Below are 24,885 nucleotides of genomic sequence, written 5' to 3'. Positions count from 1 at the left end.
TAATAATTTATCGTAAGTAATATATGACTTTTATTTATTTAATTATTCAGTTGCAGTCACGATAATTGAGCTCGGTAACAGACTGTTGGAAACAGCTGATATGTTAACATTGTTATCGAATAACAAACTATCGAAGTGCGCCAATTAGCAGCGTCTAGATGGCCGCAAAAATATTGTTGCTCAAAAAATGCCGGTCGGAGTTTTTAAATCTGTGCGCGAAGTAAGCAGCGAGGATTCGGTAAGCTTACGCAAATATTAATTGGTTAGATATTAGCTAAATTTGTCGAAAAATTTCAGGTGCATGTGGCAGCCAATCTACTACAGGAGAATGCCGCCAAAAAATGGAAAACGAAAGCGGCCGGCGAAAAGTCCGCTCATGTTATTCTGGAGTTCGAGGAGCCGCAACAAATAACAGGCATTGATATTGGCAACGAACATGCGGCGTTTGTGGAGGTGCAAGTAAGTAGATCCGGTTGCCAACCCGATGACTTTAAAGAATTGCTGCTTTCCTGCGCCTTTATGACCTCAATCGAAAGCAAAAACTCCAGCAACGCAAATCGTGTGCGTTGCTTTGCCACAGATGCTTTGATAGCCACCACGCTGTCCGACAAGTGGAAGCTGGTGAAGATTATATGCACACAGCCGTTCAACAAGCACGTTCCATACGGAATCTCGTTCATTAAAGTGCATGTGACGGCGTCTACTGCGTCGGCAGCAAAGCCCGCCATCAAATCTTTGGTGCCTGACAAGTTCAAATTGGCGCCAAAGCTCAACACAAGTCTTGTCATGGGTCAGCTAAAGCTACGCGAAGAGTCGCCCGACTCTGATCCCGATGGGAATGCGCTCTTCCAACGCTGGAAGGCGAGTCGCAATGAGGTTAGCACAGCGGCGGCCATACGAGATGCTGCTTCACCTGCTGCACTGCGTCGCCTGAGCGAAACACGACCAGCTACACTCAAAGTGCAGGTTTCGCCGGCGCCTGTTGCTTCAAAGCCAGCTGCCAAGACCGAGGGCAAACCGCTGGATCGCAATCGTGAAGCACTGCTCTTTGGCGACGATGAGACAGAGGAGGAGGAGAAGGATAACAAGGAAGCAAGGAGACAGCGTCTTAGCAAGCATCTCGAAGCGGACAAGAACAGACGCCGCTTAGAGCTCGAAGAGCTGGAGCAACAAAAGAAAGCCAAGTCCAAGCGGCAGTCCATTGATAAACCGACGATTAAAGAACCTCCCAAAGTGCTGACCAACGAAAGTCCTCAGCAGCGACCACAGAAACGTTTGTCCTCAACGCTGATAGACAACAAGGAGGATGTCGTCAGTTCACCAGCCAAAAAGCTTAAAAGCAAAGAGGACAAACCCATTAAATATGTGCCATTCCATCAGCTGCTGCGTGGCGTTGTTTTAGTCATTAGCGGCATACAGGTGAGACATAATAATAGTATTCAATTATCTTTAATCACACACAATCTTAGAATCCAGATCGCGCTGACCTGCGAGCGAAAGCTGTGGCCTTAGGTGCCAAATACAAAGCAGACTGGGAAGCTGGCTGCACGCATTTGATGTAAGTGATTCTCTCACTCTCGAGTCTCAATTTGAAGACTACATTGAATGCTTTTCTTGCAGCTGCGCATTTCGTAATACGCCCAAATACAATCAAGTCAAGGGAAAGGGCAAAATTGTGACACGCAGCTGGATCGAAAAATGTTATGCGCTCAAAAAGTATTTGCCATGGCGTCGCTATGCTTTAGACACTGCGGCCTTGGGTCAGCCGGAAAGCGATGAAGAGATCTTCGATGAGTCGCTTAAGCCCACAGTGGATGATGATAATGATGATGCTAAGGATGTTGTATTAGTTGACAAAATGGAGCAGAGTGCATCAGATCCCGATACTGAAGATGAACTAGAACGTGTTGCTCAGCGTAAGTTTTGGTCAATTCATTTACTCTACTACTTAATTCAACTCATTTTCATTCAATAGAAAAGAAATTAAAGCAAGCAAGTGACGAGAATCGGAATAATAATAATATTCAAAAAAAGTCCAACGATTCAAAGAATATTTACGAAGTTAGCACAGATGAAGAGGATTATCTGCAGGAAATGCGCAGAAAATAATTGTTTTTATATTTGTTGTTTGATGTAAGTCACCTTTTAATTCATATATTCGTATTAACTCGTATACGTATATGTATATTACCAACAAATAGCTTGGGTATTTGTTGTATGTCCGTCTTTAAACATTTGAAATGCGCGCGTTGTCAGTGTTGCAAAATGCGGCAGCATGCGTTGGTCACCCCAATTATCCGAAACACACTGATGTGGCACCTGTGGAAGTTACGATTGTCAAAAGGGTTTTGAATATATTTCAATTACAAAATAAACATAATTAAAATAAGTTAAACTTGTTTTTTTTTTGACACGCGTTTAAAATAAGTTTTTGTTATTGGTCAAATTGATCGATTGGCGATAGCGCGTAAAATCGATACAAATGCGATATTTGAATTGCTGACCGAATTAAGTGAATGGTAACAAATGAATTGCAGTTAAAAAAAAATGTAAGATAATGCTGCATAATTAAATTAGTTGCTGGAACAAACATTTTTTGTATGTGGCTGGCTTAATAAATATGGACGCATTAAAAGCACAGGAAGTGCAACAAAATTTGAGCCGCATTCAGAAACGTGCTAAAAAATCCCAAAACATTGTAAACACTGGCTTGCAATTGACGTGCTGTACAATCATCTATTGGTCTTCCTTTTTGCGATATTATGCTGCCAATAATATCATAAAAAAAGAAAGGAAAAACAACACATACAATCAAAAAACAGAGCAACGGGGTGGCTGTGCATACTTCGCATCCAAAGGCTTATACGCTGGAGTTGGTATTTGCAGTTGCTGTTGTTGTTGTTGCCCGGGAGCGGAGAGCCGAGACTTCAACTGAACTGAACTGAACTGAAACTAAACGTGAGCGTGCAGAGAGCGCGTCCAACACAAATCACACTGCGTATACGTATTTTCGTCGCTTTTATTTCCGTTTGTTGCTTGATGATTGAAAACATCAATAATAATAATAACAATTACATTACGCACAAATAAAAATCGAATGCAATAAGTTTGGAGATTGAACAGCATTTGATTGATAAAAAGGCAGAAGCGCATTTGGACGAAGAAGAAAAGCTGAATGATAAAATTGAAAAATCGATACGACGACACATAAAAATAAAGTGTTGATTGTTGTTGTTTGGCTGGCCCAAAGCAAAAAAAAAAAAAAAGGACACGCAGCAGTAAGTAAAAAGCAACAAATTAAATCCAATTAAAATGTGATTATTTTTCTTTGCTACTACAATTTCGAACACTTGCAGTAAATTGAGTTTTTGGAAAAAGTTGCAAAAAGAAAAAGGACATCATGGGAAACGAGACATCGCTGCCAATGGACATGTGCTCCAATTTCGATGCGGATGAGATTCGACGGCTGGGTAAACGTTTTCGCAAACTCGATCTCGACAATTCGGGAGCCCTGAGCATAGATGAGTTCATGTCGCTGCCCGAGTTGCAGCAGAATCCGTTGGTGCAGCGCGTCATCGATATTTTCGATGCGGATGGCAACGGCGAGGTGGACTTCAAGGAGTTCATACAGGGCGTCTCACAGTTCAGTGTGCGCGGAGATAAATTGTCGAAGCTGCGTTTCGCCTTTCGCATCTATGACATGGACAACGATGGCTACATATCGAATGGCGAGCTATTCCAAGTGCTCAAAATGATGGTGGGCAACAATCTGAAGGACACGCAGCTGCAACAGATTGTCGACAAGACCATCTGTTTTGCCGACAAGGATGAGGACGGTAAAATCTCGTTCGATGAGTTCTGCTCGGTGGTTGGCAATACGGATATACATAAGAAAATGGTTGTGGATGTTTAAACACGAAGAAAAAAACAGGAAAAAAAAACACGGCCACACACACACACCTAGTATACAACACAGAAAAGTGTCGAGTGTGCTCGACTGTGAGATACCCGCTACCCGCTTAGATAAAATATCTATTTCCGATTGTTATGAAATTTCCCAACAAATATGTGTGTAACAACAACAAACAAAATTCTAGTCTCGTTTAAAACTTATGCTCACAATACGTAGCGTAGTTGCCACACCAGTATTTGTCATCAGACGACTTATCATATCCTTCTAGCCAATTGGGTAGCGGGTATTTTTTTTTGTTTTTTTTTTTGTCGTCTCTCGTTTCGGTTGGCATTAAAATTTAATGTATGTATGTACCTAGCAATTATGTATGTACTCGAAACTCGGAAACTCGTAAGCATAAGTACATAAGTATGCATGTAATTATTTAAGTGCGTGCCAACGAGGCACAACAACAACAACAACTATAACTATACTACAACATCTACAACTTAAGACAAAGAAATATCCATATGGAAATTCGAATTTGATATCAAATTCCCTCGAGCGTGTGAAGATAACATGTGGAAAGGAAATTGGTATTTGATTTATACCCCAACTTTCTCCCTCATTCCTTCCTCCCCCAAAAACTTCCTTTCCCCACACTTCCTGCTCCTCGGCTCTCAGTGTGTGTCTTATACCAAATCCAGAGAATAAGTAACGCACTTCTGGATCAGCAAACTATATCAAAAAAAAAAACAAACAAACAAACAAAGAATTACTATAATTTTAACTGGCATCCTTGAAGGAGCTGACTCGATCCTGTATCCCATATGTAAATCCTGTTTTTTTTCTTTCCCATTTTTGTTTTGTTGGTCGTGTCTTGTTTTGCATTTTCTAGATATTCTATGCAAAGTTTATACTTTTAGTGAATTTTTAAACTAATTAAATGTTGTGTATTAATTATGAATGTACAAAAAGCAAAAAAAAAAAAAAAAAACAAAATATTGTTCAATTACAAACACCAACTGTAAAGTAATAAAAACAACAACAACAACAATTCCATTCAAAATTATCTCTTTTTCGCTTTCGCGGGGTTTGCGTGTCGAAGCCTTCAATTAGATACTAAGTAAGACCCCTGCTTCTGCATCTCTACACCCCCATCTCTCTATGTATTTATATACACATAATTAACGTTAATGTCGGACCATGTAAGGTCTCAACTCATACCGAACTCCAACCGAATTTTTCTTGTCGTGTTGAACCCCTTTGGGAAACGATTAACTGAGCTTTGTAGGTCACCGATTTCTCACTCTTTCGCCTCTCACTTCTTTAAACTCTTACTCTTGCTCTCACTCTCTCTCACTTACACACATCACACTCTCCAGCTTTTACCGTATTTTATCCCATCTCATGTATCAACTGGTGGTGTGTATTAAACTGTCTCACGACTTGAACCACTTGCGAATTATAAATATGATTTGATGCATTTTGTCTTTTGTATTATTTGATAGGAATAACATAAAAGTATGCTACACTTACTGATTATTTCAATTAATCCTAATTCTTTTGTGTTTAGTAAAATTCTTTTTACTTCTCCAAATTCACGTTTTTTTTTTTTTTAATCTTTTAATTTAAATACAATGTGTCTTTATTTTCGAAATCAATTGTGTTAATATTCTTAACATTTTTATAGATTTCTTTCACAACTTTTGGAAATTGAATTTTATTAAAAAGTGTTTTAAAACTTTTGGAGATTTAATTCTATATATAAAATTATTATTGCTTTCTTAATATTATGTAAACACCTATTAAATATTAATACTTAATAAAGCTTATTAAATCAAATCATCATCATAAAAATTTCGCTATATTTGAAAAGTTTATTTTAAGAACTCGTGATTAATTTATGTTTTTTTTTCTACAACATTTCGCATTCTATTTGATTCCATAGAAATATAAATTATTATAGAATTGGGTTTTATTATAAATTTCATAAAATTTTACTGACACAGTTCAAAGTATGGTCAGAGCAACTGCGCAACTTCATAAGTTATCGTTATGTGATTTTCCCCCTTTGCGATTAATGAATTTTCGTGTCACGCAACACGCGACACGCGGCCATCGCTAGCGAGCGCAGGTGGAAGTGAGCTTAGAGCAGGTAACCAATTTAAGTCTATAGAATTTGTCAGCGAAAGCTCTTTCGACAACACCCACAAAAAATACGAATACGAATACGAATTTGGAATATGGCTTGGTGGAATGTTTGGTATCAATAAATTATTATCTGATGTCTGTTGACGTAGCGTAGGCTGGGCACAGGTTAAAGTCGACTCGTAAATCATATGGAAAAATCGACGGAAAATACAATATAGCATATTCGAAAATTACATTGTGTGTGTGTGTTCCCTTAACTAATTTCTGGTCAGCTGAAAAGTCCTTGGTCCTTGGAGTTGACTGTTTTCCCCCGTTGTTGTCGGTTCGGTTGCTTTGTGACCTTTTTCATATTAATTGGATTGATTAATGTGCTCCAATTTTTGGAATGTACGTAACCCGGTACTGGCTTGACTTCAGTCTATCTGTTAGCCATTAATCCTTGTGCCATGCGCCTAGTCTCCTTCTTAACAATTTATGTGATCCCCGCTCTCCCCGCTCTCTCTTAGTCCTCTCTCTCGTTTAGTTAGTTCAATTTGGCTTTTACCAACTCCTAAATACAGCAATTTGGAACTGTTTAGCTAATAAGCCAACTCCCACTTCCATGTCAACCGCGCTTTCTCTTTCTCTCATTCTCCAAAGTTTCACACACTCGCGTTATTCAAGAACCAACCAACTACTGCGACTATTGATTGACTGTTTCCGTTCTCCCTCATTTCTTTTCCCTCGCCTCGCCTCTCCTCGCCTCGCAGTCGAAATTAGTTTATCAACTTTTGCGTTGACTTTTATTCAGTTTGACTTCTTTGCATTGCTTCAAGTATTTTGATTAAATGTTTGGGAAATGCTTACGACAAAAGGGTGCCGGCAAATAACGGGTTCAAGTCCAACTCAAAGTACAGAGTTACATTCCCCGACACACACAAACACACACACACCCACACACATACATTTCAAACTACTTAAGCACAAAAGTTGACGAAGTGCTCCATGGGATGCCAATGAACTTTCTTTCGCAATTCCGTTCTACATGTTATTTCTACACTTTTGTGGTTGGTAACCTACTATAAAGGGGTTCTCTCAACAATTGTAGCATACTTTTTGGGGCACTTACAAATATATTAATTTCCAAATATTTATTGTATAATTTTTTGCTTTTTAGTATTTTATTATACATATTATTAAATCACTTTTCCCAAAGTTATATTAAATATAAATATTGACACTATTATAATGAATATTGAAACTTCAAATTTTAACTATTTTTTTTAACTGGTTTGTTACTTCGAGAAGTAATTATCGATAAGCTATTAGCTGAATTCAACTAAGAAATTCATATAAAAAGTAAACTTCAACTTAAGCAGCCTCTTAGATCTTACACAACTGGCTTGTGACTATGAAAAGTAATTATTGAAATAATACTATATGTTTTTGTTTATGTCTTAGCTTAATTTTAAGAAAGCACTAAAGGTAGTTAAAGTTGCAGCCTCTCAGCTCTTACCACTTAAGCTAAACAAACTGGTTTAGGACTTTGAGAAGTAATAAATGAAATATATGCTATGCAACGTAGAAATACACACAAAAGTAAACTCTAAATTTGCAGCCTCTTAGCTCTTACCTTTTAAGCTAAGAAATTTGTTTGTGACTATGAGAAGTAATAGTTGAAAATTATGCTAGATGTCTTAGTTTAATTTAAAATAAAAAATTAGTAAGCACTAAAAGTAGTAAGGTCAAAATTGCAGCCTCTTAGCTCTTACCGCTTAAGATACAAAAATTTGTTTGTGATTTCGAGAAGTAATGATTGAAATATGGTTTGTGCCTCAGCTTAAAGTAAACTGAAAATCCGCAGCCTTTTAAGTAATGGTGGAAGAATATGCTAGCTGGCTTAGCTTGATTTAAAATAGAAATAAGTAAGCACAAATTGCAGCCTCTTAGCTCTTACCGCTTAAGCTGTACTTTAATAGTTCAGTCAGTCAGATTAGAAATTAATACGACTCCCATTAATTGTACTACAATACTATTCTATTTACTATTTCTCCAACCATCTATTTCTATTCCAATTTGCGAGTAGTTCTCTTTGATTAAATTTCATCAACTACTGCCATTTGTGCAACTCACTCCACTCAATTATATTACTATCCTTATCTAAGTGGTTCACGTTTTGCTGTTTCTAATTATTTGCCCAATTCCTGGGCTAATCAATAAGTACCAGGGATTGTGTGTGTGTGTGTGTGTGCGTTTGTGTGTTGAAAACTCATTGAAGTTAAGCATACATATTCATTGTATATACGTACATATATAACATATGAAGTGTACTCATGCGAGTGCAAGTAGTGAGAAGCGAAAAGCGAGCAGCGAGCAGCATGTGAGCAATTTCTTTATGTACATCGAGCGAGTGGCTGAAGACTTAGGGCTAAGCTTTGGGGCAAAGCCTGAGCCTAAATTCGCATAAATATAAAAGTTATTTTAGTTTATTTATTTATTTTTTTGCTGCTTCTGCTGTTGTTGTTGTTGGTGTTCTTGTTGTTGTTGGTGTTTTGCTCGTCGTTTCTCGGGACCTGCTGTTGTGTATTATTGCAATAATCATCAGCGTTGTCATAATGCCAAAAGACAGGCTACACGACAACAGGCGGTGCAAAAGAGAAACAAAGCGAAATCAATGTAAGCACACACACTTGTGAGTGTGTGTTCGTGTGTTGTTGTTGTTCTTGTTGTTGCCGTTGTGCGATAAAAGTTGACTCGTGCCAGTTAGGAGCGGCAACCGACAAAAAAGCACACACAAAAAATACATGTAGCAAAATTATGATCGAGTGTGCTGGACTTTAAGATACGCGGTTTTTTTTTAGCTAGCCAAAAAATTGAATTAAATTTCAAGTTTGCTTTGAAATAAATAAAAATGTGGTACAATTTTAGCTAATACTTAAGAAAATATTATTGCAAAATGTAATGATTGTAGCTTTTAAGTGCTACGAGATGGAAGAACTTTAGTCAAATTAACAACTATGTAGAACAATTTAAGCAAATACTTCAAGAAGTATTGTTGCAAAATTTAATGGTTGTAGCTTTTATAAATCCAGAGATTGAAGAGCTTTAGTCCATGGACAGACAGACAGACGGATGAGATTAAGTACTAAATACTTGCTATAAAATTAATAAAAATCTATAAGCATTGTGAGCTAATACTCAAAGAAGTATTGATGCAAAATTTCATGATTGTAGCTGTTATATAGGCAAAATTGGAAGAGCTTTAGTCCATGGACAGACAGACAGACCGATGAGATAAAGTACTATGAAATTAATAAAAACGTATAACAATGTTAGTAAATACCTAATCGAGAATTGTTGCAAAATTTAATGGTTGTAGCTTTTATAAATACAGAGATCGAAGATCTTTAGTCCCTGGACAGACAGACAGACGGATTAGATTAAATACCAAATACTAGCTATTGCTTTCCTGAATGAAAATCGTTCTGTATAACAACAGAGTAATTCCACTGAATGCAGAATTAAAGTTGCAAAATAAAAGAGAATGTGATTACTTTAAGTGCACCCTCAGTGCACTATAATGCTCTTATTTTCTATTGGATGCCGGGTGTCGAACAAAAAGAAACGAAACGAAAAAAAAAAACGCATACAAAACAATGTGAATGTGAATGTGAAATGCGAAAATTCCAAAAACAACAATCAACAATCAACAACCAGCGCCGTTAGCGCCAGGAGCGCACGACCCCCGTGACCCAACTGCCATCCTCGCATAAAAAAGCGAGCCATAAATTTATCATTACATACCAGCAGCAGCAGCAACGGCAGCAGCGGCAGCGGCAAACAGCAGAAGCAGCTGCTGTTGTTAAAGCAGTACACTGAGAGAAAAATATGAGGGCAAAGTCAAGCCAAAGAAATGCATTTAAGGACTTCTATTTACTGAATTGTGGCATTCGATATAGATGGATATAGGAAAAAGGAATATAGGAAATAGGAATAAGGGATTTAGGAATATATGAATTTAGGAAAAAGAAATAAAGGAAATAGAAATAAGGGATTTAGGAATATATAAATGTAGGAAAAAGAAATAAAGGAAATAGAAAAATATGAATATGGGAAATAAGAATATTGAAAGTTTAAATATAAGACATGGAATATAGGAATAAAAGAAATAGAAATAAAGGAAATTTGAATGTGGATAATAGGAATAAAGAAAATAGAAAAATATGAACATAATAAATAGGAATATAGGAATAAAGGAAATATAAATAAAGGATATATGAATATAGGAAGTAGGAATATTGAAGGTTTAAGTATAGGAATAAAAGAAGTAGAAGAAAGGAAATTTGCAATGTAGGAAAGAATAGGAAAATAAATAAATATATATATGTACTTATATAGGAATCCGGCATATTGGATGTATAAAAATATAAGAAGTAAGAATTGAGCAAACGGAAATATAGGAAATGGATATAATTGAATTGGAAATATATAAATATAGGAATAAGAACTATAAGCATAATTAGCAATATAATGATATAGTAAATATTGTAATATAATAAAATACACAGAAAGAATAAACGTGCCAAAATCAATAATAAAAACTTGAATCAAGATTGTTTGATGTCAAAATTGATCCACGAAGGTTTATTTTTAAATCAAAATAAATTAAATTTAGATTGTTAAAAAAAAGTGGATTGCGTGTTTTGATATTACTATAGTAGTTTAGTAATAGTAGTAGTAATATACTAACATGCTAATATACTAATATAACAATATACCACTAATATATTAATATACCAATATACTAATATTCTAAGATACTAATATAGGAAATAGGAAACTAAAACAGTTGAAAACTCGAGTTTATTGCTATTATTATGATCTAGAGTTGATATACCATCAATATACTAATATACTAATATAACAATATACCACTAATATAGTAATATACTAATATACCAATATACAAATATACTAATATATGAAATAGGAAACTAAAACAGTTAAAAAGTCGAATTTTTTGATATTATTATGTTCTAGAATTGATATACCATCAATATACTAATATGACAATATACCACTAATATACCAATATACTAATATACTAATATTCCAAGATACTAATATAGGAAATAGGAAACTAAAACAGTTAAAAAGTCGAATTTTTTGATATTATTATGTTCTAGAATAATACTAATATGACAATATACCACTAATATAGTAATATACTAATATACCATACTATACTAATACTAATACTAATACTAATATTCTAAGATACTAATATAGGAAATAGGAAACTAAAACAGTTGAAAACTCGAATTTATTGATATTATTATGTTCTAGAATTGATATACCATCAATATATTAATATACTAATATAACAATATACCACAAATATAGTAATATACTAATATACCAATATACTAATATTCTAAGATACTAATATAGGAAATAGGAAACTAAAACATTTAAAAAGTCGAATTTCTTGCTATTATTATGTTCTAGAATTCATATACCATCAATATACTAATATACTAATATGACAATATACCACTAATATAGTAATATATTAATATACTAATATTCTCAGATACTAATATAGGAAATAGGAAACTAAAACAGTTGAAAAGTCGAATTTCTTGCTATTATTATGTTCTAGAGTTGAATTGTGAATTACAATCATGATAAACTAGCAACTCTATTGGGAATCGTGTAGACTTTTTCGCTGCGTGTAAGAGTAGGAGCAGCTACCTCAACACTGCATGCCCCGCTGTTGTTGTTGTTGTTGCTGTTGTTGCTGCTGCTCCACTCGAAGTGTGGTGACGCAACGGAACTGTGGGGACCATGCATGTGCTTCAGAGTGCTGTAGGTGGAAGTAGAGGTGGAAGAGGAAGAGGAGGTGGGAGGTGGATCGTAGGGGGATGGGAAGGGGGGCAAACGACAAGCGACGACGCGTTGCTTTGACTGACAGCGAGACTCCCGACTCTGCCACTGCTTGTGTTGCTGCCGCTGCTGTTGCTGTTGCTGCTGCTGCTGTTGTGGCATGCACTCAACGCTGCCGATGCTTCGTTTAGCTGCCTTAGTTCTTTATTTTTTTTTGTTTTTTTTCGGGTGCGACGACGAGTGCGAATTGGGCAGCAGCAACGACCCGGAGACGGAGAAGTAAACGTAGACGGAGCTGTGTTGCCGGAGCCGAAGCGAAAAACCGAAGCGTTTTACCGTACAATGCGCGCGCTGCCCGAGTCAACGACGCTGACGTTGACGTTGACGTAGACAGAGGCAGAGGCAGAGGCAGAGTGTCGTCGTCGTCGTCGGTTGCCGTGGACGTGGTTGCTACGTGTATACACGCGGTGCCGAGCAACAAATTGAGTCAGTATCGCACAAACAACACTAACGGAAACATCACAAAAGCACCGTGCAAAGCCCGGACGGACGGACAGACGGACGGCAATTCCTGTCTCTGCGTTCGAGTGTGCGTGCGAGTGTGTGTGTGCGTGTGTGTGTGCGAGTGTGCGTGTGCGTGTGTGTGTGTGAGTGGAGCGCAGTCAATGCGCTTCTGTTGTTGCTGCTGTCAAAGCCCGCGCGGCAGCAACATCAACATCCATCACACCGCCAGCCGCAGCAACAGCAACAGCCATCATCAACAGCAGCCAAAGCAGCACAAACAATAATTTGAAAACACACACATAAAACATAAAACTGCAAAACTGTTTAACAATCAAAAACATTACACAAAAAGCCAGCAACATTTACAACTTCGTGTTGTTGTCGTCGTCTTGTATCGTTGTCGTCGTCATCGTCGTTGTCGTCGTCGTCTATGTCGCTGTCGTCTGTCGCGTCGCAACGCATCGCAACGCAACGCATCGCTAGTTATAGATGCACTCCACACATATCTATAACAAATCTATAATTTTTTTTTCTTGTTTTGAACAAAAGTCAGTGCAAAAAGTGCAAAAGAAATGTGCAAGTAACAACAGCAACATCGACAGCAGCAGCAGCAACATAACGAAATTGCAGTAGATATATCACATATATATATATCTGTCTGTATATAGCATATTGTATGTGCTGCTTACACATGCTCTTGCTTCAATGGCAATATGCACGAGCAGCAGCGACAACAGCAACAACAGCAACAACTACATCAGCAGCAGCAGCAGCAACATTTGTGACACCCGCGTGCCAAATATTGCCGATTTTGACAAGCAGACGACAGCAGCAATTGCTACTTACTGAACGAGGCACAACAGCAACAGCAACAACGATTGCAGCAACAGCAGCAACATCTACAGCAGCAACCACAACGAATCTTGCAAGCAGACGCCGCAAACTAGCAAAGTGGGTACCGCAAACACACACACACATACTTATACACCCTTGGACACCCTACTACACACACCCGCACACACACTTGAGCACAACAACAACAGCTACAACAGCAACAACAGCCATAACAGCAGCAACAACAGCAACAGCGTCGCCTGTGTTAAGTGCAAGGGCCAAGCGCGTTTACTAAATGAGTTATACACATGAGTATGTATGCATAAACACTCTCACACACACACACACACACACACTTGCACTCACACACACACACACACACACTTGCACTCACACACACACACACACACACACATACATATATTATCACACTTTGCGTGTGTGTGCATTGGGGCATTGGCATTTCTGCGCTATGCAAAAGTTTGGCGCATGCAAGCGTTAACCGCAAGCCACAAAAAACAAAGCTTGCAGGCGGGTATGCTCGACTGTGACATACGCGTTAGAGAATGCAAAAAGAAAAAAAACAAAAAATAGCTCAAGGATCGTTTTATCTTTTAATAAATAATCTCCTCATAATAGCATCTTCGTAGCTCAGTTAGAAAAATGTAAGAAATGAAAGAGCGTACAGACGGGTATGCTCGACTATGACATACTTGCTAAAGAATGCAGAAAAATAAAACAAACAAAAGACTTAAGTACAAAAATTATAAATAAAATGCTCTTAGCATTTAAAAAAAATGTTGGGAGATTGATTTTTTGAAAATATTATTTTTAATATTTATCTTATTTTTTACAATTTAACGCAGTTCATTCTCGTTTCAACTTTTAATGAAATAATAAATAATACAAGAAGAATTATTTAGCATTATCGTAGCTTAGTAAAAAATTTATGAATACAATATGAAAATATTATTTAAAGTATTTATTATGTGACAATGAATTTTCGATATTTGAAATTCTCGTTTTAACTGTTACCAAATAAGGAAGCTAGAAGTCCAGTATGTCCATCAGAGATATTCCTGGCAGCCATTTTAATTAAAAGCAAAATGGTGCGGTATTAATTTCAAAATACACCAAATTAATATACTGCAAAAATACTAAAACTATTCCAAAGGCTAAAAATGATAAAAGCAATACAGTGCAGTATTATTCATAAAATATACCGAATATATATTAATATAATATACCACAAAAATACTAAAATACACTGAGTGATATATTAGGTATATTTATACAGTATTTTATTCAAAATATACCGTAGAGTGTAAAATATACCGAATGCTATATTTGGTATATCCGTATAATACTACATTTTTAATATACCATAGAGTACAAAATATATCAATCGCTATACTTGGTATATTTATATAGTACTGCACTCAAAATATACCATAGAGTGTAAAATATACCGAATGCTATACATTTTTAATATACCATAGAGTACAAAATGTACCGCAGGCTATACTTAGTATATTGAAATAGTACTACATTCAAAAAATACCATAGTATGCAAAATATACCAGATTGTTAGCCAAAGCAAGTGAAGCCAAAAGTAAAAGAGTATTTTTTCCCACACGAAAGTATTTCTTAAATAACTTATGACATTGTTATCTGATTGCAAGCAAATTTCCAGGAATATTAAATACCATAGTTCTAATTGTGTGTACTAAGAATCTTTCATATTAAATTGGCATCACAGTTAAAAATGCTTATTAATAAAGTTAATTTATTATAAATTAAAAAAAATATAATATTTATAATGAAAGCTTCCATACAAATATTTTAAAATGTTATGCATACATTCAAAAGGGTAAATCCAAAGTTCACTTGCTGGAAATTCGCAAAATTCGAGGTCTATTTATTATGCACAGTGTGTAATGTGCAGCATAATGCAGTTATACTTTAATTATTTATTATTCGCAGCTTACTGCTGATAATTGCACAGACATCTTTAACACAAAAGGATAGCATTAACTGCAATGTGCAATTTAATTAAAAATTAAAACTATTTGTGCGACGCTCTTTACTTAAATATGTGCAAACATATCTTCGGTGTGCCATTAAATGAAGCTCTGAAATTATCGGCATTCAACTGCATTTATTTGTTTATCTATTTAGATTTTTTTATATTTATTCAAATATTTTTACTTCATTTTATTTAATTATAAATTTATAAATGTTTGATTTCAATTTATTTTATTTACTTTAAATTGAATATATTTCTTTTAATTTTAATTCGTTTTGTTTCTTTTCATTTCATCGAATTTTCTTTTATTTCAATTTATTAATTTCATGTCTTTCCATTTCGTATTATTTCAATTGATTCCATTTCATTTTGTTTCATTTAATTTCTTTCCATTTCATATAATTTCATTCCATTTTATTTTATTTAATTTTGATTTCAATCAATTATATTTCATTTAATTTAATTTCATATAATTTCAGTCGATTTTATTTAATTTTTTTTATTTTTGTTTCATTTCATTTCATTCCATCTAATTTTTTTCCATTTCATTTCATTCCATTCTATTTCTTTTCATTTTGTCTCTTTAAATTTAATTTCTTTTTCTTTTCATATCACTCCATTTTAATTCATTTCATTTTATTTCATTTAACTTAATTTCTTTCCATTTCATTTCAATCCATTCCATTCCATTCCATTCCATTCCATTTCATTTCATTTCATTTCATTTCAATCCATTCCATTCCATTTCATTTTGTTTCTTTATAATTCAATATATTATATATTCAATTTAAAGTATCTCACCTTATTTTCCTTAATTTGTTTCTTCAATTTTATTTAACTTAATGATTATTTATATATTATTCATAGTTACTGTGACTTTCAGATTACATTAACATATTTCTATGAGACTTGGCTAGACATAACTTATGTTTTTCTTTATTCGTTCAATTAGATTAGGATTATTTATTAGTTTCTTCAACATAGTTTTATATGTTCTTGGAATATATCTAATAACATAGTTTTAAGTTATTTTTTGATGTCTTTAACAGTTTCAGCGTTAAAGATATTTATATAGGCAGACGGACGGAAATGAAGATGCATTTTTTTTATGGGATTGCAGATGCGTTAAGCTGCGTTTTACTGCATTTCATTTTCATAACTTATAATGCCATGCTAAGCCATGTGGTTACCGGGTATAAAAACGCACTCAACACGCATTAAGCGAGAGTGTGAGAGCGTGAGAGGGAGATAGTGAGAGTGAGTGAGAGAGCTGCTTTCATGGGTGCCAAGTGGCAAGTGGCAAGCAGTCGCAATCTGGACAAAAAGCTTTTCGTGTCAGCCACAGATCCTGGCCCGTGCCTGGCTGGCTTAAGCTAGCTTATTACCAAAGCGATAACAAACACAAACACACACAAATACACACACACTCGCATTCGCACACAAAGACATTTGCAGATTATATGGCATAGCATTGTGGCATTTGTATTATTATACTTATTACAAACACCAGAGTCGCTCTCTCAATGTATTCAAAGCATACGTTTGCCTCCTCCCCTTTACCCTCTCTCCCCCCACAACTCTCCACTGAGTTTGGCCGCAGTAACAGTAAATAAAATCAATATTGTAAACTTTCATTTGTCGACTTTCTCTCTCTCTCTCTCTCTCTCTCTCTCTCTCTCTCTCTGCATCAAAACTTCGAAGATTAGTTTCGTTTAAATAATGCTTATAGGCATTTTCCCCACTAAATTCTTGAACACAAAAAAAAAACTGAAGAACTTTGACAACTTTGCTTAAGTGAATCTTCAACTTCAGCTGCAAGTTTTTCCACATGATTTCCACTGTTTTCCATAAACTTGTCGCGCAACTTTTTTTGCATATCATTTCGCAATTTTGTTTCTCTCGCATTTATTTTTACCTAAATTAATTCTTGATTAAGATAGACAATGCTTTTAGCTTCAAGTTGAATTGATATTTTCCTTTTCGGTTCTAAAGAATATGTTTTTATTTTAGCAGGAGTTTCCCATATGCTTCAAGTTGAACATATTTTCTTTTTCGGTTCTAAAGAATATGTTTTTATTATATAGAAGGAGTTTCCCCATATGTTTCCTCCTTAGTCATCGCATTCTGTTGATTCACCTTTCTGATTCATTTGCAATATTCAATATTGTAGTACTTCAATCAATCGACAGCTTTGCAAATATTGCTTTCAGTTTTGTTTTCGAATTTTGCCTGAAAACATATTAAAAGTGAAATCTTAAGAATCAATAGATCATCATCATCAATATGTCTTATCCAAACACTTGCTCTCTCGATGTATATAGTAAATATAAATATTTCAATTCATCCATCAAAACAAAATGTTATTTTCCCATTTTCTCGTTTCGTTTCTCCTCAACATTTAGTATTTTCAATTCCGTTATTGTATTTTCCTTTTTTTTATAGATATACATTTATATTTCTTTTTTTTTTTTGCTTGCTGCTGCTTCTGTAATTTGGTTTTTCTGAATAAACAAATTTGTTTATATCGTATATCAAAGTTGTGTCTATTAAGTATTTTTGGTAATATTTTCCTCTTTTTTTTTTTTGTTCGTTTTTCAAATGGGGTAATTTCATTTGTTGTGTGCTTCAATTGAATTGAAAAGTTCCAAGAAGAAGCTGTGTTCGTAATTGATTTCTTTATTTGTTTTCTGCGGCAAATTGTTCAAACTTTTTTCGTGTACAATATTAATAAAATATTAACTGACGAGAAGTTAACTTTTTGCACAATTTTGTGCGTTGATTTCGACTTTTCTTAGCAACTCAGTTGATTTCGAGTGTTTAGTATAAAAGTGTCCACAAATTTAAACAACAGGCAGAATATTATACAGAGTACAAAATATAACGGATTGCCAAAAATACTAAAATATACCTATAATTTAGTATATTGAAAATATACCATACAGTACAAAATATACCAAACTATCAACAAAAGCTTTTATACCAAAAAATATTAAAATATGCTTAAGGCTATAATTAGTATATCGATATACTAATAAATTTAAAATATACCATAATGTAGAAAATATACTAGATTGACAACAAAAGTATTTATATGAGAAAATACTAAGATACACCTAAGACTATATTTAGTATATCGATATACTAATACCTTAAAAATATACCATATTGTATAAAATATACCAAATTTCCAAGCAAAGCAATTGCACTAAAAATACTCAATTATACTTCGTTCTATATTTAGTATATCAATATACTAACACCTTGAAAATATACCATATTGTATAAAATATACCAAATTGTCAAGCAAAGCATTTAAGACTCGACAGCTTCGCCTTTTAAAATATTTCTTAAATAACTTCTACAGGAATCATAAATACTTCTATAATTCGGTGTGTCTAAATGTTGTACATAAAATTTATTAAAAAATTTGAAGTTAATTAAATCGCAGACGATTTTTGTTTGCAATTATTTTGGACGCCTGCGAATTTCGGCCAACATTCGTTGTGTGTGCATTCACTTTTGCAATTTGTAATTCGCTTTCATTTTCAACACATGCCCCGATGCCATTCCTCCCGAAAACAAAAAGAAAAACAACAAAAACAGAATGCCAGAAAATAAAACTCAAAGTGCTCCCGGTTGGAGATAGTATATTTATATATACCCATCATATAAAGATATAAAAATATACGAATACACACACTCGCTCTCTCTCTCTATCTCACTGTCTCACTGTCTCTCTGTCTATCTCTTTTTGAATGCACTTGTATGCGCAAGTTGCCAAATGGTTCGTGAGTTCTATCTGAAAACAACAAAATATGTCTGCGGTTCAGGAATTTGCCATAAATAGCATCCGTCGAGCTGTTTTTTAATGTGCAACACACAACAGAAGATACAAAACGCGTTGCACTGTTTCCCCAAATTGTCTCTTAGATACATACACATACTTATGAATACACTCACACCACTCATACTCACACTCACACTCACACTCAAACGCATTCATCGATCGCATCTGAATAGCTCAATTAAACGGCAGCTTCGCATTTTTATGGTGTCTTCAACATTTTCGTTTCGGCATTTTTGACGGCATTTTTATTATGAATACAATTCTTTTACATTTCCATTTTCATTTCCACAAAAGCCAATTTGAATTTCTTTTACAGTATTTTCAGTTTTTCAAGTTTTCCCCATTGGCCCTTTATACACACCCGGCACAGCGTTTAATCTAAAAGGGTATAACATAAATGACATTTTATTCCTTTTCCAATTCCCTTTATTCATTTGTACAAAAATATTAGAATCTCAAAGTTTAACAGAAGGAGAGCTATCAAAGTTGCTTCAAAACTTCTTTTACTTTTACAAATTTTGTCAAATTTCTTGAAGTTTGGTCACACTTTTTCCTATTTTTTATATTCTACGACTTTTACCATTTTTGAGCATTTGTCACACGTTTTTCCGCGTTTTGAAATAAAAATGAAATAAATATGTATTCTACGGGCTTTGGAATTTTTTAGAATTGGGTCATACCTTTTTCTACCTTTTAAAAGAGAACTTAAATATAATATTCATTTTCAAAGTTGGTCCTGAAACTTGTTTTGTTAATTCTATGAATCTTCGAATTTTATAGAATTTGGTAAAACTTTTTTGCTTCTTTCAAAAGAAAAATTACACATAATAAATATATTCAACGGCTTTTAGAATTTTATTGAATTTGGAAACATTTCTTTCTGCATTTTAAATTTGAGGTTGTTGGAAGAAAGACTTCTTAAAAATGATCAAAATTCGAATCGTTAGAAAACAGAATTCCTGGAAATTGTATAATCAAGTCATTCTTAATAACAATGACTACATTCAGAACTTCAAATGTTTTTATAAAAATATATAAGATTCCATACGATATTTAGTATAAAAATAAGACCAATTTGCTAGACGGTATCTCAGAGTTTAGCACACTCGACTATAATTTAGTCTTGTTTGTTCAACACCCTCTGGAAAGTCGACAGTCGACACTCGAGTCTCGTCGTGATGCAAATTGAATCGTGTATATTTATTTACGCTGAAGTCATCTTTGAATTTTTAATGGACTGCTGGTTAATGACCAGAAAGGCGCAATTAATGCCTAACTGTAATCAATCATCCGCTCCAATTAACCCAAAAAACATCTCGTTAATGTGATTTACCATATGCCAATACCCAATATCGAATCTCCAATCCCCAATTTCCCCCCTTCTCTCAATTCTCTTCATCCTCCTTGACCAACATCGTAATCACCATCGCTTCGCTCCTTGGTATGGATTTCAATACTCATTACCGTTACTCTGATACCCTCAGACTTTGCTTCTCTCTCGCTCTCTCTCTCTCTCTCTATCTATCTCTTTCGCTCCTCGAATATACGTTCTATGCATACTGATATCAAAGCAAAAGCCTCGAGTAAAATGGATTAAAAATTGATTCAATTCTATGGAAAAAGACAAAGAGACCAAGGCGAAACTCTCAGCCACGGACTAAGTTGAAAGTTTTTAATCCTCTGTACTCGGAATTAATTAAAAGACAACAGTTTGTTCGAAGCGACTACTGAATACTTTAAGCAAACTGCGAGATAAATTCAATATTATTTCAAATACGATTTTTTAACTTCACAACTCTATAAATGTTTTTAGTATTTATTAAACTTGTTTCTCAATTATTGTATTTAATAATTATTTTTATTACCAGTCAAGTGTAGCTGGTTTTTCATTTGAAAAATTAACTCAAATACCATTTTCTTTATATTTTTTACTTCATTTTTTATTTATAAAAATGTTCAACATGAATATTGTTAATTTGTTTTTTTAATTATTTCACTTTAACTAGAATTTTTGCTTTTAATTTGTGCAATTTCTATGTTTATTTCTTTGCTGTGCAACACTAACAAAAACTAACTGAAATGTTATTAGTTTCTTCACATAAGGATGTCACTGTTATTATAAAATGTTATTATTTTCTTTACATCATTGGGCCTCGTATAACTTATTATTTACTATCAATTTAATATCAATATATAAAATATTGATTGATAAAGACTTATTGAAGTAGATTTTCTGGCAGCCAATTATTAAAATACTTCTTGATTAAGATTAACATTAATAGGCAGCAATTAACATCAACATAATGATGTCAATGTTAATATAAAATGTTATTATTTTCCTAACATCATATAATATTTTTACTACTATTTTTAATATCAATGTTTTATTGTCATCCAACTATATTTGTAAATTTCTTTCAAGACATATTGAATAGATTTTTTCTGGCAACGGATTATTAACTTTAATAGGCAGCAATTAACATTAACATAATGATGTCGATGTTACTATAAAATGTTATGTTTTTCACATCATATAATATGTTTACTAAAATATTTTATTGTTATTCATCTATATTTGTAAATGCCTTTCAAGATTTATTAAAATAGATTTTTCCTCTGGCAACGAATTATTAAAATACTTGCTGGCTAACATTAACATTAACATTAACAGGCGGCAATTAACATAAAGATGTCAACTAGGCTCGTTATGTTAATGCGAATGTTGTTAATGCTAATGTTAATGCTAATGCTAATGCTAATGTTAATGCTGATGCCAGGTTGGTGGTTTTTCGTCTTCGTCTATCGATTAGGTAAACATTAATAATGTTAAATTACACGAGTTTTATGCAAAGCGTTAATTGATTTGCCAACATTTTATTGCATGCGAAAACGACAAAACAAGTTTCCGTTAACTTTCCGTAAGGCAATTTGGCTAAGTTGCTCACCAAGGAGGCGGGGGGCGGGGCCATCAGCCACATTGTGGTCTTGTCTAGGTGCGTGTGTTTGCGTATATATATAACATACATATGTGTGTGTTTGTTTCTATAGCTGTAACATCTGCTGATTTTTGGCGCCTTCCATTGATTGATTTTCCTTGTGGTTGCATCTACTTCAAAATATATTTATTTTTTCATACACACATCGTTTTTATGTGCTATTCTCCCCCCCTCTCTCTATGTCGTATGTATGTCATGTGTGTGTGTGTGTGTGGGTTTGGAGGTGTGCGTGCGAGTGTATAAATATAAAATATTTATACAGTTCGTGTAGTCAATTTACATCGCAAGTCCATCAGCGTTGTCTCATCAATGTCAAGCCAATGAACCCAAATCTTTATTGCTAGCAACACAATTTATTCAATTTATGCCCGCCCACTTTTTCATATACATATATACTATATATGTATATGTGTAACCTTTTCAAATCACTTAGAGTATGGCAGCTTCGTATTCGAATGTATTGAAAAACAAATGAAAATTATGAACATCTTTTTTCCGCAATGCTGAAATATCCTACAATTTTTATTTGACTTCTGTAGTGTTAAATTTCAACATACGATATCACATCTCTAATGTAAGCGATATATCATCGTTAATAATAGAAATCCCTAAATCAAAAATATATGGTCACACTGTTTCATATTTCCTTTTCTCAATAATTCAAAGTCAAGCTCTTTTTTTGTGTATGTTAAATCATAAACTGGCGACAATATGTAGCATCTTTTTTTGTAGCCACAAAATATCCTTCAATTTTGTTTTTTAGATTTGATATACATATATATTTGATATATCAGTGTTAAAGATGAAAATCCCTTAACGAAAACGATGGTCACACTGTTTTCACTTTCTCTTTTTATGCATATTAAATCATAAACTGACGGCAATACCTTTATTTATGAAGTTTTAGTATACGATATCAGTTCTCTAATGCAAGCGATATATCATCGTTAATAATGCAAATCCCTAAATCAAAAATATATGGTCATACTGTTTTTTTTTTGTCTTTCCCAATAATTTAAAGTCAAGCTCTTTTTTTGTGTATATTAATTTAAAAACTGGCGAAAATATGTAGCATCTATTCTTGTAGACGAAAATATGCTTCAATTTGGTTTTTTAGATTTATTTGCTACAAAGAACTGAAATTTGCTGTAGTTTTTGTGTTAAATTTACCATATGTATATCAGTGTTAATGATGAAAATCCCTAAATAAAAACGATGGTCACACTGTTTTCACTTTTCTCTTTTTATGCATATTAAATCATAAACTGACAATCCAATTTAGTTATGCAGTTTTTGTATTTAAATTGCCATACGATATCAGTTCTCTAATGTAAGCGATACATCATCGTTAATATTGAAAATCCCTAAATTAAACATATATGGTCACACCGTTTTCACTTTTCTCTTTTTATGCATATTAAATCATAAACTGGCGACAATACTTAACTATAATAAAAAGAATATATATGCCATAAATATATAAGTCTATTTAAATTTCACAAATGATTTTTAATGCTGCGCTATAAAGCGTCATTTAGCGTAGATCATTTAAAATTTAATGTTCCATGGCAAATTGAATATTTCTTGCTGCCAGTTTAAATTTGACTATATTAGTTATTTTTGTGCTTTATTTTGCTGATGATATTTTGGCTCAAGATGCCTAATTTATGAAAACAAACTTTTAGTTGCTAAGCTAGCTAAACTCTGTTTTTGCATTAATTATGTAGCATAAGCTTTAAATTAGGGCAACATTATGAGGGGCAATAAAACGAGCTAAGATAAAAAAATGTTCTTTTTTTTGTGGCATGTATTAACATGAAAATGTGTGGGCTGTGAAAATGATAGAGAGCTAAAATACTACTTAAGTTTCCCTAACTAAACCGCATTGCTAAAGATGTGTCAATTTATAATAAACTTAATCTTTAATAATCATGAAGAAACTCAATAAAATCAAACCTAATTTCGAGTATTAAAATAAGGTGCAAGCATACCCCATTCTCTTTTTTACATCTAGGGTATTCAACAAATAAATGTAGATATTTGTATATGTTAAGTATATATACTCATTCAATTAGAAAGAAAATGGGAAAATCGTTTATGACTCAATGCTAAGTACGTGCCCATTCCCTCGATTCCCCCGATTCCTTTTCCGTTTTCCTTTTTGCCTTGCCATTTGCACATTTTCTATAGAAATAATCTTTATTGTGCATGTGTAATTGTTTTCGAGATTCTATTCTTTTCACTCTCTATACTATATATTATGATATAGAATGGGAATGGGAGGTGAAGGAGGCGTAGGGAAAGGAGGAGGAGAAAAGCATCTTTGCCAGTTGGCAGCTTGAATATAATATTATATGACATAGGTATAAGTATAATAGGTACATAGTTATAGATATCTGTCTCGACAGTTGTTGAGGACCATTCACTTAACATTAAAGAAAGGGATGGAGGGACGGAGGAAGGGGGAGGAAGGGAAGAGGCATGGAATGGAGGGGGTACAGAGCACATCAATGTCTATCTAAATATTTTTCGTGTGTCATTTCAATTTGTGTGTGTTTCGGTTTCGCATTTTGCTTTCGCACAACCTTTTGTCCGTCCGTCTGTCTGTCTGTCTGTCCGTCCGTCTATGTATGCGACATTCATTATCAAAGTATTATATATAGTATATTCCGTACCAGTATGTAGATGAATGCCAGAGCGCATTCACAGAGTTTTGGCTTTCATTAACTTGCCATCAATTGCCCAAACTGTCTGGCGACGTTCTGCA

At 34.0% G+C, this 24,885-nt stretch overlaps 3 protein-coding genes across 24 annotated transcripts in view; all 3 read left to right on the top strand.

Annotated features, from left to right (window-relative positions):
* The first annotated feature begins 107 nt into the window (after positions 1 to 107).
* Positions 108 to 2,373, top strand: LOC117577653 (DNA repair protein XRCC1). 2 transcript variants are annotated; one of them, XM_052007313.1, is made up of 6 exons: positions 108 to 238; positions 298 to 1,419; positions 1,470 to 1,558; positions 1,621 to 1,916; positions 1,976 to 2,133; positions 2,202 to 2,373. In XM_052007313.1, the coding sequence occupies exons 1-5, from the start codon at positions 188 to 190 to the stop codon at positions 2,107 to 2,109; spliced, it is 1,692 nt and encodes a 563-aa protein (XP_051863273.1). In that variant the 5' UTR covers positions 108 to 187; the 3' UTR covers positions 2,110 to 2,133; positions 2,202 to 2,373. The 2 variants fall into 2 exon arrangements, with proteins under 2 accessions (XP_051863273.1, XP_034118431.1); XM_034262540.2 differs by having other exon boundaries at positions 1,976 to 2,352.
* LOC117578236 (small conductance calcium-activated potassium channel protein) overlaps positions 2,070 to 24,885 on the top strand; it is a 107,845-nt gene continuing 85,029 nt past the window's right edge. For 17 of the 21 annotated variants that reach the window (XM_034263647.2, XM_034263646.2, XM_034263645.2 and 14 more), the window contains exon 1: positions 12,398 to 13,366. The gene's annotated coding sequence lies outside the window, so the exon portion shown is untranslated. Of the gene's footprint in view, positions 2,134 to 12,395; positions 13,562 to 24,885 lie in introns of those variants that run through there. The other 4 variants (XM_052007247.1, XM_052007289.1, XM_052007244.1 and 1 more) reach the window with 4 other exon arrangements.
* Positions 2,713 to 4,164, top strand: LOC117577682 (calcineurin subunit B type 1). Its single transcript, XM_034262577.2, has 2 exons — positions 2,713 to 3,278; positions 3,357 to 4,164. Exon 2 carries the CDS (start codon positions 3,401 to 3,403, stop codon positions 3,911 to 3,913), a length of 513 nt encoding a protein of 170 aa, XP_034118468.1. The 5' UTR covers positions 2,713 to 3,278; positions 3,357 to 3,400; the 3' UTR covers positions 3,914 to 4,164.

The sequence above is a fragment of the Drosophila albomicans genome, chromosome X (assembly GCF_009650485.2).
Source record: "Drosophila albomicans strain 15112-1751.03 chromosome X, ASM965048v2, whole genome shotgun sequence".
NCBI classification, from domain to species: Eukaryota; Metazoa; Arthropoda; class Insecta; order Diptera; family Drosophilidae; genus Drosophila; species Drosophila albomicans.
This window is presented reverse-complemented; position numbering and strand designations above follow the sequence as displayed.